General features: G+C 46.5%; 1 protein-coding gene across 1 annotated transcript in view; it reads left to right on the plus strand.

Annotated features, from left to right (window-relative positions):
• The window catches only part of LOC144493944 (dynein axonemal heavy chain 8-like), a 1,661,706-nt gene that overhangs the window by 1,143,406 nt on the left and 499,750 nt on the right, over positions 1-18,550 (plus strand). The window contains exons 62-63 of the mRNA XM_078213521.1: positions 970-1,183; positions 15,798-15,907. Of these exons, the coding sequence (XP_078069647.1) occupies positions 970-1,183; positions 15,798-15,907 (324 nt within the window). The remainder of the gene's footprint in view (positions 1-969; positions 1,184-15,797; positions 15,908-18,550) is intronic.

An 18,550-nucleotide genomic window follows, 5' to 3' on the forward strand; every position in this document is an offset into this window, starting at 1 on the left:
GGGTGCACTCTCACTGACCTCTTGCTCAAAACGGGCATAGAATGCATTGAGCTCATCAGGGCATTGGAGCCGCCAATTTTACATGTCTTCATCTTGTAGCCAGGTTGACTCACCTGATGAAGGAGCAGCGCTCCGAAAGCTTGTGATTCCAAATAAACCTGTTGGACTTTAATCTGGTGTTGTGAGACTTCTTACTGTGTCCACTCTGGTCCAACGCCGGTATCTCCACCTCATGTGTAGCAGTATGGCTTCCTCATGACCAGGATGTCATTGACTATACATGTGTTGCCACCAGTGTACTGTAATACAGGTCAGTAACTTTTGTATATGGTGTTAATTTCCAACTATTGCCTGGTCATAGAAACAGGATGTTGTACGTTTGTGAAAGGCATCCTGACAGCTGCCACAATTCCTTTACAATGTGACAGACTATTGAGACCTTCAAACATCAAATGTCTGCTGAAAATTCAGACTCTGAAGCTGCTATTAAATCTCTCAGCATAAAAAGTGCCAAATGTGATAAAGGTGACTACGAATGGAAAATTAATTCATTTCTCATGGTGTCTTAGAGGTTTACGAACCTGATTATTACTCGGGCGTCTTCACCGAGTGGTTTCTGAAAAGCTGGTGAAAGATTGCTGTTCCTATTGTTGGGCTTTTCCAAATTCTCTTGAGTGCTGAGTTCTGATGCTTGCATCAATGAGGGCCTAAGGATGCTGAATGTCAGCTGCTGCAGGGAAAGCCTGCTCAACTTAACTTTGTGGCAGTTTGGTGAGTATTGATTGCAGTAAGTGAATCAAAATAGGCCGCACAATTATTCTGCATACTGCGATAAGGGGACTATATTATTTTATGAATGCCTGAACTGAGGAACAGACCTATCTCACTTCTCCAAGTTTATCATGAGTTAGTGTCATATGTTAAGCAACCAGCTATGATTGAACAACTGTCTTGTTTTCTGTCTTTCAGATTACTAATGAAATAGTTCGTCAAATGATCGAAATGCATGGAATGTACAACTTGGATAAACCAGGCGATTTTACTAAAATAGTTGATGTACAATTAATGGCAGCAATGATCCATCCAGGGGGAGGGCGCAATGACATTCCTCAACGTTTAAAGAGGCACTTCACAATCTTCAACTGTACACTGCCTACCAATGCTTCAATCGACAAAATCTTCGGTAATAGCCAGATCTCAACTTTTTCTACCAAATATTCCAGTTTTGGAGCAAAAATTACCACCATCGTCCTGTATCTCAATGTCTTATAAATATTCTAGTGTGCTTATGCAATGTATCTTGCTGTGTGTGTGGAAATTAACTTCCAATCAAAGTTTAATTTGCTAATGGTTCAGAACTGTAACAATTGCAAATGACACATTGGTAGGACACTAGGAAGTACAGAGGACCAGAGGAACCTTGGGGTGCATGTCCATAGATTCCTGAAGGCAGCAGGATACGTAGATAAGACATCGAGGATACTTGGCTTTATTAGTTGAGGTATAGAATGTAAGTGCAGGGAGTTTATGATGGAACTATCTTAAATACTGGTTAGGCTGCAGCTGGAGCACTTTGTGCAATTCTGGTTGCCACACTATAGGAAACATGTGATTGCATTAGAGTGGGTGCAGAGGAGATTCACCAGGATGTTGCGTGGGGTGGAGTTTTTCAGCTATTAAGAGAGGCTCCTTAGGCTGGGCTTGTTTTCCTTCGAGTCCCATTGCCACACTGCAGATTGGATCGCACGGGGTTGGAGGGAGGCCAGTGATCGGGGCAGTTGGGGGGGGGAAGTGATCTGCCTCCCATTGTGGGGGGGAGATATCGTTACAGCTGGGGGGATAGAGATCGGAGTGCTCTGGGACGGGGGGGAGGGAGCCGGGGGGGGGGGGGGGGGTGCGGTCAGGGCTGGCCCAGGAATGGTATGGAAAGAGAAAAAGCTTGACAAAAACTAATATAAGCCTCTTATAGTCAGAAACGGGAGAATTCATTACGGGGAACAAAGAAATGCCTGAGTGAAATAACTCCGCAAAGGTGAAGGCCTCTCAACCTCATTAGCCTGGCGTGCCGGATCAGGATACTCCAACTCAGCCTCAGATGTCGGCGGGGTGTAACGGCTTGGCGCCTGTCTCTTCCGCAGCGAGCGCTGGAGGGCTGGTTCCTCGTCCATTTCTGGTGGTAAGGGAATCGCTGCAGCTTCATCCCCCGTGTCCATTTTGGACTCTGAGGACCCCATCAAGGGTGCAGGTGAGACGGTACTGGCCCGCCGAGCCGGACTCTGCTCACCCCTAGGGCTGCAGGGCAGACTCGGCTCAGGAACAGGTGGAGAGCCTGAAACCTGTATCTTACCACTGCCTCGCCCACGCGTACTCGGGAGGATACTGGTCCTGTCCTGGATTCGACTGTTCCTGTTACCCAGGCTGGTCCATTGTCATAATTTCTCCCCGGCATCAAAAAGTGCCTCTCTTGTTATGGCCCCTGCATTGGACTTCCTGGTGTCTTTCCACCTTCCCTCCCAGATTTGGAAACAACAGGTTCAGTCTGGTGTGGGGTCATCTGCCCATCAGTAACTCTGCGGGCACAGTGGAGGTGTGTGGAGTTGTCCTATAGTCGAATAGCCAGCGTGAGATTTTAGTCTCTAATGAAGCCACTGGCTGTTTTTTCAACCCGGCCTTTAAAGTCTGGACTGCTCTCTCCGCTAGCCCATTTGACAGTAAGGTGCCGTCTTGATGTGCCGAATCCCATTTGATTTAATAAATTTTGTGAACTCCAGGCTGGTGAACACTGAACCATTATCGGAAACTAACACCTCTGGGATCCTATGCATTGCAAATGAACTGCGCAGTTTCTCAACGGTTGCCATTATTCAGTTTGTCGACATCCAACCATTTGAAATGGACCCCATAAACGGGCCTGCAAAATCGACATGGAGTCGTGACCATGGTCTACCTGGCCATTCCCAGGGGTGCAGTGGGGCTGCCGGTGGCACCTTCTGTCCCTGTTGGCACTTCTGGCACCGTCCTACCAGTTCCACTATGTCCAGACATAGCTTCTGGCCAGCATCTTCATTTTTGATACTCCGGGGTGCCCATGGTGTAGTTCGACCAGTATGGCCCGATGGCCCTGCTTTGGGACGCTCACCCATGCTCCCCACAGCAGTATCCTTCGACCACCATGATCTGCTCCCTTCTGCACGAGTATGGGTGGAACTGTGGATGGACCGGTCTTTCCAATTGCCCTGTTGGCACCAGGTGCTTTGCCTTTGCTAATACAGGGTCTTTCTGGCGTATATTGTGTACGTCCACCGGGAGGGTATCCAGAAAGTTTAATGTCATCACAATCTCCTCTATTCTGGGTACCAATGTCCGGTAATGGTAGCCGGCTTAGGCATCGATGTTTGCTACTCGAGTCCCTGGCTGGTGCTCCAACCAATACTGATATGCTGCCAGTAATAATGCCCAAAGCTGGTTCCGGGCTGATGGTATCAGCGGCACTGCTTTGTCCTCCTTAAGTAGGCCCAGCAATGGTTTATGATCTGTTACGATCGTAGATGTTTGGTGAAATGTTTTAACTGCGAAGATTACCGCCAGCTCTTCCTTTTCAATTCGGGCATTTCTTTGCTCTGCCCTTGCTAGGGTCCTGGAGGCATATGCTATTGGCCATTCTGATCCGTATTGCCACCTGTGTGCCAGGACTGCGCCAACCCCATATGGGGTCACAGGTGAGCACCAATTCCTTCTTGGGGTCATAATGTGCCAATACATTTTCGGATGAGAGTTGCTGTTCAATTTTCTTGAAGGTCCTGTCTTGGTGGGCCGACCATTTCCAAGCTTGTCCCTTTTTTAGCAACTGGTGGAGGGGATCCAGAATGGAGGCCCTGTTCTGTATTAATTTCCTGCAGTACGTTATCAGTCCTAAAAATGACCATAGCTCCTGAATAGTGGTGGGGGCTAGGGTGTCTTTTATTGCTCGTACCCAATCCTCCAGAGGATGTAGGCCTTACTTACTTACTTTGTGCCAGAGGTAGGTTACTTGTGGTGCTAAAAAGATGCATTTCTCTCTTTTCAAATGCACCCCTGCTGCCGCAAATCTCCTGGGAACTTCCTCCAGGTTCTGCAGATGTTCTGCCCTTGTTTTTCCCGTAATGAGGACATTGTCAAGATAAATGGCAACCTGTGGTAATCACTGTAGGATGCTCTTCATGGTCCTCTGGAATATGGCACAAGCTGACAATACCTCGAAAGGTAATCTTTTATACTAGAAGAGGCCTTTCAGCGTATTTATTGTGGCGAATTTTTGCGAATCCTCATCCAGCTGAAGTTGCAGGTATTCGTGGCTCATGTCCAGTTTTGTGAATAGGAGTCCTCCTGCCAACTTTGGTACAGATCCTCAATCCTGGGGATTGGGTATTTGTCTAGCTGAGTGTAACAATTTATCGTCTGTTTGAAATCGCCACAAAGGCGCACTGAGTCGTCCGGCTTCAGGATAGGTACCATGGGTGCTGCCCATTTCACAAAATGGACCGGTTTTATTACTCCTTCGTACTGCAATCTTTTGATTTCCGTGTCGACCTTTTCCCTTAACGCAATGGTACCGGTCGGGCTTTGCAAAACTTTGGGACTGCCTCCGGGTCAACATGCAATTTTGCCTTAACTCCTTTCATTGTCCCTTGGCCTTCCCGAAAAACCTCCGGATATTTGCTCAGGGCTTCACTCAGGCAACCATTCTCCAGCTGGAAGATATTTGTCCAATCTCGCTGGATCTCTTTTAGCCAATTTCGCCCTAATAGGCTCAGTCCTGAACCTTCCACTACCATCGATGGTAGCCTAACTAGTTGTTTCCCGTAAGCAATTGGCACATGGGTTGTACGCATCACTTTGTGTTCCCCCGTCTAGGTCCTCAGCCATGCCGACGTTTTGGTCAGAGCTAAGGGTTGGAGTCCAGTGCGTATCTTGTTAAACACTGTTTCCCCTATGACCGATACGGCTGCGCCTGTGTCAACCTCCATTAAAATTGGACACCCGTTCAGTCTCACTGACAATTTGATGGGTTACGATTTTGTCATCGCTACACACAGTAGCTGTTCCTCATCAGAGGAAGGCAGAACTTCCAGGTTGTGCATTCTCCTGTCCCTCGGCCTATGTGTTCTTTTCGGAAATGTTGGTTTAGGAACCTTGCTTTTCCTCTGCGCCTCCTGACACTGGCAACCATAGCAATATTGTGTTGGGCAGGGCTCTACAGGAACTGCTGTCCTGATTTTGTATCTCCCGAGGTCTGCAAAAGGCAAGAGAACTATAGACGAGTGAGCCTTACGTCGTTACTGGGGAAGTTACTAGAGTCCATTATCAAGGATTTCATAACTCAGCATTTGGAAAACAGTAGCATAATCAGAAAATGTCAGCATGGATTTATAGAGAGGAAATCATGCTTGACGAATCTTGGAATTCTTTGAGCGTGTAACTAGTAGAGTTGACCAAGGAGAACCGATGGATGTGTGCAGTTTTGGAGTCTTTATCTGAGGAAGGATGTCTTTGCTATAGAAGAAGTACAGCGAAGGTTTACCAGACTGATCATGGGATGGCAGGTTTAGAACATAGAACATAGAACATAGAAAGCCACAGCACAAACAGGCCCTTCGGCCCACAAGTTGCGCCGATCACATCCCCACCTCTAGGCCTATCTATAGCCCTCAATCCCATTAAATCCCATGTACTCATCCAGAAGTCTCTTAAAAGACCCCAACGAGTTTGCCTCCACCACCACCGACGTCAGCCGATTCCACTCACCCACCACCCTCTGAGTGAAAAACTTACCCCTGACATCTCCTCTGTACCTACCCCCCAGCACCTTAAACCTGTGTCCTCTCGTAGCAACCATTTCAGCCCTTGGAAATAGCCTCTGAGAGTCTACCCTATCCAGACCTCTCAACATCTTGTAAATCTCTATCAGGTCACCTCTCATCCTTCGTCTCTCCAGGGAGAAGAGACCAAGCTCCCTCAACCTATCCTCATAAGGCATGCCCCCCAATCCAGGCAACATCCTTGTAAATCTCCTCTGCATCCTTTCAATGGCTTCAACATCTTTCCTGTAATGAGGTGACCAGAACTGCGCGCAGTACTCCAAGTGGGGTCTAACCAGGGTCCTATAAAGCTGCAGCATTATCTCCCGACTCCTAAACTCAATCCCTCGATTAATGAAGGCCAGTACGCCGTACGCCTTCTTGACCGCATCCTCCACCTGCGAGGCCGATTTAAGAGTCCTATGGACCCGGACCCCAAGGTCCTTCTGATCCTCTACACTGCTAAGAATGGTACCCTTCATATTATACTGCTGCTTCATCCCATTGGATCTGCCAAAATGGATCACCACACACTTATCCGGGTTGAAGTCCATCTGCCACTTCTCCGCCCAGTCTTGCATTCTATCTATGTCTCGCTGCAACTTCTGACATCCCTCCAAACTATCCACAACACCACCTACCTTGGTGTCGTCAGCAAACTTACCAACCCATCCCTCCACTTCCTCATCCAGGTCATTTATGAAAATGACAAACAGCAAGGGTCCCAGAACAGATCCCTGGGGCACTCCACTGGTCACTGACCTCCATGCAGAGAAAGACCCCTCCACAGCCACTCTCTGCCTTCTGCAGGCAAGCCAGTTCTGGATCCACAAGGCAACAGCCCCTTGGATCCCATGCCCTCTCACTTTCTCAAGAAGTCTTGCATGGGGGACCTTATCGAACGCCTTGCTGAAGTCCATATAGACCACATCCACCGCTCTTCCTTCGTCAATGTGTTTGGTCACATTTTCAAAGAACTCAACCAGGCTCGTAAGGCACGACCTGCCCTTGACAAAGCCGTGCTGACTACTTTTGATCATACTAAACTTCTCTAGATGATCATAAATCCTGTCTCTCAGGATCCTCTCCATCAATTTACCAACCACTGAGGTTAGACTCACCGGTCGGTAATTTCCCGGGCTGTCCCTGTTCCCTTTCTTGAATATAGGGACCACATCTGCAATCCTCCAATCCTCCGGAACCTCTCCCGTCTCCATCGACGATGCAAAGATCATCGCCAAAGGCTCCGCAATCTCCTCCCTCGCCTCCCACAGTAACCTGGGGTACATCCCATCCGGTCCCGGCGACTTACCAACCTTGATGCCATTCAATAGTTCCAACACATCCTCTTTCTTTATGTCCACATGCTCGATCCTTTCTGTCCACCGCAAACCAGCAGTACAACCACCCAGATCCCTTTCCACCGTGAATACCGAGGTAAAGTATTCATTAAGCACCTCCGCCATTTCTAACGGTTCCGCACAAACTTTTCCCCCTTCACCTTTTAAGGGTCCTATGCCTTCACATCTCATCCTTTTACTCTTGACATATTTGTAGAAAGCCTTGGGATTCTCCTTAATCTTACCCGCCAAGGCCTTCTCATGACCCCTTCTCGCTCTCCTAATTTCCTTCTTAAGCTCCTTCCTACATCCCGTATACTCCTCTAAATCCTTAACACCTCCTAGCTCTCTGAACCTTCTGTACGCCTCTCTTTTCTTATTCACCAGGTTCATCACAACCTTCGTGCACCACGGTTCCCGTACCCTACCAACACCCCCCTGTCTCATCGGAACGTTGTCATGCAGAGCTCCAGACAAACATTCCTTGAAAATCCTCCACTTTCCTTCGGTACTTTTCCCCAAGAATGCCTCATATGAGGAGAGATTAAGTTAGGATTGTATTCTTTGGAGTTTAGTAGAGCGAGAGGGATCTCTTGTAACTTATAACATTCTAACAGGGTTAGACAGGGTAGATGCAGAAAGAATGTCCCCGATGGTGGGGGAGTCCAAAACCGGGGGTCATAGTTTGAGAATAAGGCGTTATCCTTTTAGAACTGAGGTGAGGACAAATTTCTTCATCCAGAAGGTGGTGAATGTGTGGAATTCATTACCACAGAAAGTGTATGAGGCCAAACATTGTCTGATTTCAAGAAGTTCTTGGGGATAAAGGGATCAAGGAATATGGGAGAAAGGTGAGATTATGATACTGATTTTGATCAGCCATGATCAAAATGAATGGTGGAGCAGGCTTGAAGGGCTCAATAGCCGACTCCTGCTTCTAGTTTCTATGTTTCTATGACTCAAATCAGTTTGTTTCAATCATCACTCTCAAAGATTTGTTCAAACACAACCGTCTGGTTTCCGGGGTGTCCTCTAGTCTGGTGATTTTTCAGAGGACAATGGACAATCTGTTGCAGGGGAGACCATTTACCACCTTTGCCACCTGCTGTACTGATGCGCTACTCAAACACGAGGCCTGAAGCTCAGTAAATGAAAGGCTTTTATTTACTGTAATGAAGCTGCCAGAACTTATATACACTATCCCAGACTGAAGGGGTCCCGGCCAGAGCAGGGACTCTTATACCTCTCCCAGGAGGCGGAGCCCGACTGGGATGTGCCACCACACTATAGTACAAAGGTGTAACAACCCCACCCTAACCCCAACAGCAACAATAGCACAACCCAACAGTAACATATGTACATCCTTGTAGTACTGGCCAGCCCCTGGCTCAGTACTATCCAGTGGGAACCAACGATGGTTCACCACATGTACCTACATGCTTACCTTCAGCGAGTGGTGTATGAGGACACCTCGATCTCATTGCACATTCCCCATTCTCAATTGATAGCCATTAAGATAATAATCTGCCCTCTTATTTCTACTACCAAAATGGATAATCTCATATTTATCCACATCTTACTGCATCTGTCATGCATTTACCCACTCACTCAGCCTGTCCAAATCACACTGAAGCATCTCTGTACCCTTCTTACAGTTCACCCTCCCACCCAACTTTGTGTCATGATTGCACTTAAACTGAGAATGTACTTGTGAAATTGCTTCTGCGAACCAAGCTTTTTGCTGAAATACACAATAAATCCTCCTCAAGAACAGAACAGGCTATCATTCCATTCATTCCTAACGAGTGTGTTATCACTACAGAAGGATCATTCATGCCCGTGGCAATTTCACTGGCAGCTGTCATGATATATCATGACAGCTGCCAGTGATACTCATTCATTGGCTCATGATTCCACCACTTCATGAATGTCAGAATGCTAGAGGACAAATAATCTCTCTTCATACCTGGCTGATGACATCCATTTGCAGTCTTATCACACCTGGATACACAGGTACACTATTTGCTATTGAACAATCAGGAATATCTTTGACAACATCATTTGCATCATCAACCTGAGAATCCAATATTTTGATCACCCTCTGCTGATCTGTCTTAATAAATAAACCCACAATATGTTAACCTAATTCCTTCAAAGCTCTTCCTGCATTGTCAACACTCCCCAATGCTGCGACTTAGTTGCCTTCTGATCAAAATGTCAAGGGTCAGCTCATGCCATGTATTATGATCTAAGATTATACTTAATCTTGCTGTCAGGCTGCTTGACCTCTGTTGACTACCGTATTGTGTCATTGTAATGATGTAATACCTTGGGCTTATTTAGCGTACAAAGCATCAGGCATCAATCACTCATAAGGGATTGGATAAACAGGCTCTGTGTTCATTTATTAAGATCAATCAGATGCATTAGAACAGTTCAACCGAAGTATAAAGCTTGAAGACAACAGAGCTGTGTGTCCACTCTGCTCAAAGCTAAAGTGAAACGAAGACTGGACCTCATGTTGCTGTCATGCTTCTAGTGCTGTCATGCTGATATCCCTTAGAGCAAATTACAATACTTGCCATCATGACTTGGAACTATATTGCCATTCCTTCACTGTCACAGATCAAAATCCTGGAAATCCTTTCTTGAAAACACTGTGGATATACCCACACCAGGTGCATTGCAGGAGTTCCGGAGGCAGCTCACCACTGCCTTCTCAAGGGTAATTAGGAATAAGCAATAACTGCTCCTAGCCAGTGACACCTATATCCCCCAAAAAATAAATAAAACTGGGAAGTTGTAATGAGAATGCTGTAGTATGCCGTAGTTCTGTGTGATGAAGGAAATGTTGAAGGAAAAGGAATTGTTGAGTGTAGCAAGTGGGAAAGGTGAAGCATGGGTCCCATGTGCCATAGAACGCAGGATAAATGAAGAGCAGTGCTCACCCTGTGACTGAAGTACTTTTGCATTCATTCTTTTACTTTAAGATTATCAGTCAGGCTTGCAGTGACAGGGGCGGCACGGTGGCAGAGTGCTTAGCACTGCTGCCTCACAGCGCCAGGGGCTCGGGTTCGATTCCCGGCTTGGGTCACTGTCTGTGTGGAAACATAGAACATAGAAACATAGAAAAACTACAGCACAAACAGGCCCTTCGGACCACAAGTTGTGCCGAACACATCCCTACCTTCCAGACCTACCTATAACCCTCCATCCTATTAAGCTCCATGTACTCATCCAGGAGTCTCTTAAAAGACCCTATTGAGTTCGCCTCCACCACCACTGACGGCAGCCGATTCCACTCGCCCACCACCCTCTGTGTGAAAAACTTCCCCCTAACATTTCCCCTGTACCTACCCCCCAGCACCCTAAACCTGTGTCCTCTCGTAGCAGACATTTCCACCCTGGGAAAAAGCCTTTGAGAGTCCACCCGATCTATGCCTCTCAAAATCTTATACACCTCTATTAGGTCTCCTCTCATCCTTCGTCTCTCCAAGGAGAAAAGACCGAGCTCCCTCAGCCTATCCTCATAAGGCATGCCACTCAATCCAGGCAACATCCTTGTAAATCTCCTCTGCACCCTTTCAATCTTTTCCACATCCTTCCTATAGTTGATGAAGGAAGGGCCGTGGATGTCGTCTATATGGATTTCAGTAAGGCATTTGACAAAGTCCCACATGGCAGGTTGGTTAAGAAGGTTAAGGCTCATGGGATACAAGGAGAAGTGGCTAGATGGGTGGAGAACTGGCTTGGCCATAGGAGACAGAGGGTAGTGGTCGAAGGGTCTTTTTCCGGCTGGAGGTCTGTGACCAGTGGTGTTCCGCAGGGCTCTGTACTAGGACCTCTGCTATTTGTGATATATATAAATGATTTGGAAGAAGGTGTAACTGGTGTAATCAGCAAGTTTGCGGATGACACGAAGATGGCTGGAATTGCGGATAGCGAAGAGCATTGTCGGGCAATACAGCAGGATATAGATAGGCTGGAAAATTGGGCGGAGAGGTGGCAGATGGAATTTAATCCGGAAAAATGCGAAGTGATGCATTTTGGAAGAAATAATGTAGGGAGGAGTTATACAATAAATGGCAGAGTCATCAGGAGTATAGAAACACAGAGGGACCTAGGTGTGCAAGTCCACAAATCCTTGAAGGTGGCAACACAGGTGGAGAAGGTGGTGAAGAAGGCATATGGTATGCTTGCCTTTATAGGACGGGGTATAGAGTATAAAAGCTGGAGTCTGATGGTGCAGCTGTATAGAACGCTGGTTAGGCCACATTTGGAGTACTGCGTCCAGTTCTGGTCGCCGCACTACCAGAAGGACGTGGACGCATTGGAGAGAGTGCAGAGAAGGTTTACCAGGATGTTGCCTGGTATGGAGGGTCTTAGCTATGAGGAGAGATTGGGTAGACTGGGGTTGTTCTCCTTGGAGAGACGGAGAATGAGGGGAGATCTAATAGAGGTATACAAGATTATGAAGGGTATAGATAGGGTGAACAGTGGGAAGCTTTTTCCCAGGTCGGAGGTGACGATCACGAGGGGTCACGGGCTCAAGCTGAGAGGGGTGAAGTATAACTCAGACATCAGAGGGACGTTTTTTACACAGAGGGTGGTGGGGGCCTGGAATGCGCTGCCAAGTAGGGTGGTGGAGGCAGGCACGCTGACATCGTTTAAGACTTACCTGGATAGTCACATGAGCAGCCTGGGAATGGAGGGATACAAACGATTGGTCTAGTTGGACCAAGGAGCGGCACAGGCTTGGAGGGCCGAAGGGCCTGTTTCCTGTGCTGTACTGTTCTTTGTTCTTTGTTCTTTGAGGCGACCAGAACTGAGCACAGTACTCCAAGTGGGGTCTGACGAGGGTCTTATATAGCTGCATCATTATCCCCGGACTCCTAAACTCTATCCCTCGATTGATAAAGGCCAGCACACCATACGCCTTCTTAACCACCTCCTCCACCTGCGGGGCCGATTTTAGAGTCCTATGGACCCGGACCCCAAGGTCCTTCTGATCCTCATCAGTACTAAGAGCCTTTCCCTTTATATTGTACTCCTTCATCCCATTTGACCTGCCAAAATGGACCACTACGCATTTATCGAGGTTGAAGTCCATCTGCCACTTGTCCGCCCAGTCTTGCATCCTATCTATGTCCCTCTGTAACTTCTGACATCCCTCCAGACTATCCACAACCCCACCAACTTTCGTGTCGTCGGCAAATTTTCCAACCCATCCCTCCGCTTCCTCATCCAGGTCATTTATGAAAATGACAAACAGCAAGGATCCCAGAACAGATCCCTGGGGCACACCACTGGTGACCGACCTCCATTTAGAAAAAGACCCATCTATACCCACTCTCTGCCTCCTTTGGGCAAGCCAGTTCTGGATCCACCGGGCAGCAGCCCCTTGGATCCCATGCCCTCTCACTTTTTCTAGAAGCCTTGCATGGGGGACCTTATCGAACGCCTTGCTAAAATCCATATAAATCACATCTACCGCCTTCCCTTCGTCAATGTGTTTAGTCACATTTTCAAAGAACTCCACCAGGCTTGTAAGGCACGATCTGCCCTTGACAAAGCCATGCTGAGTATTCTTGAGCATACTAAACCTCTCTAAATGCTCGTATATCCTGTGCCTCAGGATCTTCTCCATCAGTTTACCAACCACTGAGGTTAGACTCACCGGTCGGTAATTACCTGGGCTATCCCTATTCCCCTTCTTGAAAATAGGAACCACATCCGCAATCCTCCAATCCTCCGGCACCTCTCCCATCTCCATCGACGACGCAAAGATCATCGTCAGAGGCTCTGCAATCTCTTCCCTCGCCTCCCACAGTAACCTGGGGTACATCCCATGCGGTCCCGGCGACTTATCTATCTTGATGCCATTCAAAGATTCCAGCACAACCTCTTTCTTAAAGTCCACATACTCAATCCTTTCAGTCCACCGCACGCCCGCTGTACATCCACCCAGGTCCTTCTCCTCTGTGAAAACCGAGGCAAAATACTCATTGAGCACCATACAGACTTTCCCGCCTTCACCTTTTATAAGTCTCATCCTTTTTCTCTTCACATATTTATAGAACGCCTTAGGGTTCTCCTTAATCCTCCCTGCCAGGGCCTTCTCGTGACCCCTTCTGGCTCTCCTAATTTCCTTCTTTAGTCCCTTCCTACAAGCCGTATACTCTTCTAAATCCCTATCTTCGCCAAGTTCTCTGAGCCTTTTGCACGCTTTCCTTTTCTTCGCGACTAGGTCCTGCACAGCTTTCGTGCACCACGGTTCCTTTAACCGACCAACACCTCCCTATCTGCTCGGAACGTTGTCCTGTAGAACTCTAGACAGACATTCCTTGAAAAACTGCCACCTCTCTTTAGTACATTTCCCCGAGAATACCTCCTTCCAATTTACTCCTCTAATTTGCTGTCTAATGTCTTCATATTTCCCCTTACTCCATATAAACACTTTCCTAGCTTGCCTGATCCTCTCTTTTTCCAATGCAAGCCTAAAGGAGATAGAGTTATGATCGCTATCCCCAAGATGCTCTCCCACTGAGAGTCTGCATGTTCTCTCCGTGTCTGCGTGGGTTTCCTTTGGGTGCTCTGGTTTCCTCCCACAATCCAAATGACATACTCGTTAGGTGCATTGGCCATGCTAAATCTTCCCTCAGTGTACCCGAATAGATTCCGGAGTGTTAATATAAGGTCGCTTGTGACGCTAATAAATAAACTTAAAACAGTGTGGCTCACTTATACATAATTAGAAGCTAGTTATGTTAAACACAGGGCCTTGTTCTTTGCAAAGAGAAAGATGTACACACATTGTACCTTTTTCAATGAATTAAAATAGGTAACAGGCATTCTCTGGTTTATTCCAGGGCCCTGCCTTGATCAATCAGAGACAACCTGGTTTGAAGTAGTCAAAGCTGGCAGTTAACTGTCAGTTAGTGATTAAATGGTGCATTCTCGATGACAATACCTCCACAGATCAGAGAAAACTGACCTTGACATCAAGGAAGCATTTGACCAACTCTGGCATTAAGGAAGGGTTCTTACCAAAACTGGAGTCAGTGGGAATCAGGGAGAAACCCTTCACAGGTTAGAGTCATACCTGGCATAAAGGAAGAAAATTGTGGTGGTTGGAGGTCAATTATCTCAGTTCCAGGGTATCACTGGAGCAGTTCCTCAGAGTAGTGTCCGAAGCCCAACCATCTTCAGCACCTAACTTCCAGCATAATGTTGGAAGTGGGGATGTTTGCTGATGTTTGCACAATGTTCAACACCATTTGTGACTTCTCAGGTACTGAAGCAGTCCATGCTGAGAGACCTGGACAATATTGATAAGTAGCAGGTAACATTTGTGCCACAAAAATGTCAGGCATGATCATCTCCAACAAAAGAGAAACCAGCCATCTCTCTCCAACATGGCTACCAATGACCAGAAGCTGACTTGGGCCAGCCATATAGAGTGTGGCTAAAACAGCTGGTCAGAGGCTGGGAGTTCTGTGGTGAGTAACTCATCTTCTGACTCCCCAAAGCCTGTCCACCATCTACAAAGCACCAGTGAAGAGTTTGATGGAATACTTCCCATTTGCCTGGATGAGTGCAGTGCAGCAACACTCATGAAGCTTCATAGCATCCAGGACAAAGCAGCCCACTTGAGTGGCATCCATTCCACCACCTCCAATATCCACTCCTTCCATCACTCACACACAGTGGCAACAGTTGTACAATCTACGTAATGCATTATTGATCATCAAGGCTCATTTGACAGCACCTTCCAAACCTGTGGCCTCTACCACCCAGAAGACCAAAAACAGCAGATGTGTGGGAACACCACCACTTGCAAGTTCACCTCCAAAGATACACACCGTCCTAACCTGGAAATTTATTGCCATTCCGTCGCTGTTGCTGAGTCAAAGTCCTAGAACTCCCTCCCAAACTGCATTGTGGTTGTATAATTCACCACATGGACCGCAATGGTTCAAGAAGGTGACTCACCACCCCACCTTTGAGGGCAATTAGGGATGAGGAAGTAAAAATGCTGACCATACTACTGACCTGCAAAAGAATAAAAAAAGTAGATTGGACATTAGAATAGGACAGGCTGATGGCACAGTTTGTCTTTTCCCGTCCTTTTTTGTAGATTCCATAACTGTGAGCTTCACTTGGTGAAATAGCATGTTATTGAGAAAGATTATCAAAATTAAGGGGATGCTAAATTGCCTGCAATGCAGCAAGCAAGTTCACGTGAGAAGTAATAATTTGATTTACATTCTCATGAATTCATTGTGAACAGTGGAAAATTATTTTTATCATCTCTCTGAGAGAAAATGGGAGATTTAGGATCGTCTGAATAACACTCATTTCTGTCAATGGAACTTCCTGCCAGAAAATGTCCTATTCAATGGTGAGAACAAAATTACAGAAGCATTTATGTTCTCTAAGAAAGTTGGATTATATTGGACTTTGTCATAGTCATTTTCTAGTCTCCTGAATTACGGGGATTTCTCAGAGTCTGGCATTGTTCTGCTGAATAAATAAGAAAATCAAAGTTATTGGTTGCATTTTGTCAAATCTAATTATTTATGGAAATAACAAGATTGGATTTTTTTTCTATTTTGGCCAGGAATTATTGGAAATGGATACTTCCAATCTTCTAGAAACTTTGTGCCTGCCGTCAGTGGCATGATAACAAAACTTGTTGCTACCAGCAGAATCCTCTGGCAGTGGACAAAGGTACCAATACGTTGTTGTTCTTAAAAAATGCTGAGGATGTAATTTCTCAGTGCAATTTACCAGACACATTCCTCACGAGAATAAACAACATCAACTTGCATTTATAAAGTTAATAAAGTTATTCATAAAAGAAATAGATATGGGAACATATATCAAACTTTATGGAAAGACTGGTTAACTCAGCTGGATGGCTGTCTAGTATGTGGTTCAGGCTAACGGCAACATCATGTGTTAAATTCCTATTCTGGCTGAGGTAAATTTGGGACCTGCACGTGTGAGTGGAAGGCAATAGCAAACTGCCATTGACAAAAACTGCCAAGGAAACAACTCAGGATGAACAATAAGGGAATGAGCCAAGGACCTGTCTTTGGGCAGAGAATAGAATGCACATGACAAATGCCTAGAGAGGGAGAACATAAATAGTGCAGCTACAAGAGCAGATCAGAGACTGGGAACTCTGCAGCAAGTAATTCACCTCATGACTTCCTAAAGCCTGGCCACACAAGGCACAAATCAGGAATGTGGTGGAGAGTAAACCACCACTTTGTTGGTTAAAAAGAAAAAGGAGGCTTATGTTCGGATGAGACGTGAGCACTCGGGTAGTGCACTAGAAAGCTTTAGATTGGCTAAGAGGGAGTTGAAGAGCGAGCTTAGAAGGGCTAAAAGGGGACATGAGAAGACTTTGGCGGATAGGGTTAAAGAGAATCCTAAGGCGTTCTATAGGTATTTGCTGATGACACCAAAGTCGGTGGTGTGGTAGACAGTGAGGAAGGGTGTCGTAGTTTGCAGGAAGACTTAGACAGGTTGCAAAGTTGGGCCGAGAGGTGGCGGATGGAGTTTAATGCGGAGAAGTGTGAGGTAATTCACTTTGGTAGGAATAACAGATGTGTTGAGTATAGGGCTAACGGGAGGACTTTGAATAGTGTGGAGGAGCAGAGGGATCTAGGTGTATGTGTGCATAGATCCCTGAAAGTTGGGAATCAAGTAGATAAGGTTGTTAAGAAGGCATATGGTGTCTTGGCGTTTATTGGTAGGGGGATTGAATTTAGGAGTCGTAGCGTTATGTTGCAACTGTACACAACTCTGGTGCGGCCGCACTTGGAGTACTGTGTGCAGTTCTGGTCCCCACATTACAGGAAGGATGTGGAGGCTTTGGAGAGGGTGCAGAGGAGGTTTACCAGGATGTTGCCTGGTATGGAGGGGAGATCCTATGAGGAGAGGCTGAGGGATTTGGGATTGTTTTCGCTGGAAAGGCGGCGGCTAAGAGGGGATCTTATTGAAACATATAAGATGATTAGAGGTTTAGATAGGGTGGATAGTGATAGCCTTTTTCCTCTGATGGAGAAATCCAGCACGAGGGGGCATGGCTTTAAATTGAGGGGGGGTAGTTATAGAACCGATGTCAGGGGTAGGTTCTTTACCCAGAGGGTGGTGAGGGATTGGAATGCCCTGCCAGCATCAGTAGTAAATGCGCCTAGTTTGGGGGCGTTTAAGAGATCCGTAGATAGGTTCATGGACGAAAAGAAATTGGTTTAGGTTGGAGGGTCACAGTTTTTTTTTTAACTGGTCGGTGCAACATCGTGGGCCGAAGGGCCTGTTCTGCGCTGTAATGTTCTATGTTCTATGTTCTAAACCATTTGACTGGATGAGTGCGGCTCAAGAAGCCACCCACTTGACACCATCCAGGACAAAGCTTGATTGGCACCCCACTCATCCCCTCCGCAACTGTAGCAGCAGTGTTTTCCATCTGGAAGATTTACTTCAGCAGCTCAGCTTTAACAGCACCTTCCTTTTTGATTTGATTTATTATTGTCACATGTATTAACATACAGTGAAAAGTATTGTTTCTTGCGCGCTATATAGACAAAACAAACCGTTCATAGAGAAGGAAATGAGAGAGTGCAGAATGTAGTGTTACAATCATAGCTAGGGTGTAGAGAAAGATCAATTTTAATGCAAGGTAAGTCCATTCAAAAATCTGACAGCAGCAGGGAAGAAGCTGTTCTTGAGTTGGTTGGTATGTGACCTCAGAATTTTGTATCTTTTTCCCGAAGGAAGAAGGTGGAAGAGAGAATGTCCGGGGTGCATGGGGTCCTTAATTATGCTGGCTGCTTTGCCAAGACAGCGGGAAGTGTCGACAGAGTCAATGGATGGGAGGCTGGTTTGCGTGATGGATTGGGCTACAGTCACAACCTTTTGTAGTTCCTTGCGGTCTTGGGCAGAGCAGGAGCCATACCAAGCTGTGTTACAACTAGAAAGAATGCTTTCTATGGTGCATCTGTAAAAGTTGGTGAGAGTGGTAGCTGACATGCCAAATTTCCTCAGTCTTCTGAGAAAGTAGAGGCGTTGGTGGGCTTAACTATAGTGTCGGCATGGGGGGACCAGGACAGGTTGTTGGTGATCTGGACACCTAAAAACTTGAAGCTCTCGACCCTTTCTACTTCGTCTCCATTGAAGTAGACAGGGGCATGTTCTCCTTTACACTTCCTGAAGTCGATGACAATCTCCTCCATTTTGTTGACACTGAGGGAGAGATTATTGTTGCCGCACCAGTTCACCAGATTCTCTTTCCCATTCCTGTACTCTGTCTCGTCATTGTTTGAGATCCGACCCACTACGGTGGTGTCGTCAGCAAACTTGAAA

This window comes from Mustelus asterias, chromosome 5 (genome assembly GCF_964213995.1).
Source record: "Mustelus asterias chromosome 5, sMusAst1.hap1.1, whole genome shotgun sequence".
Taxonomy (NCBI): Eukaryota; Metazoa; Chordata; class Chondrichthyes; order Carcharhiniformes; family Triakidae; genus Mustelus; species Mustelus asterias.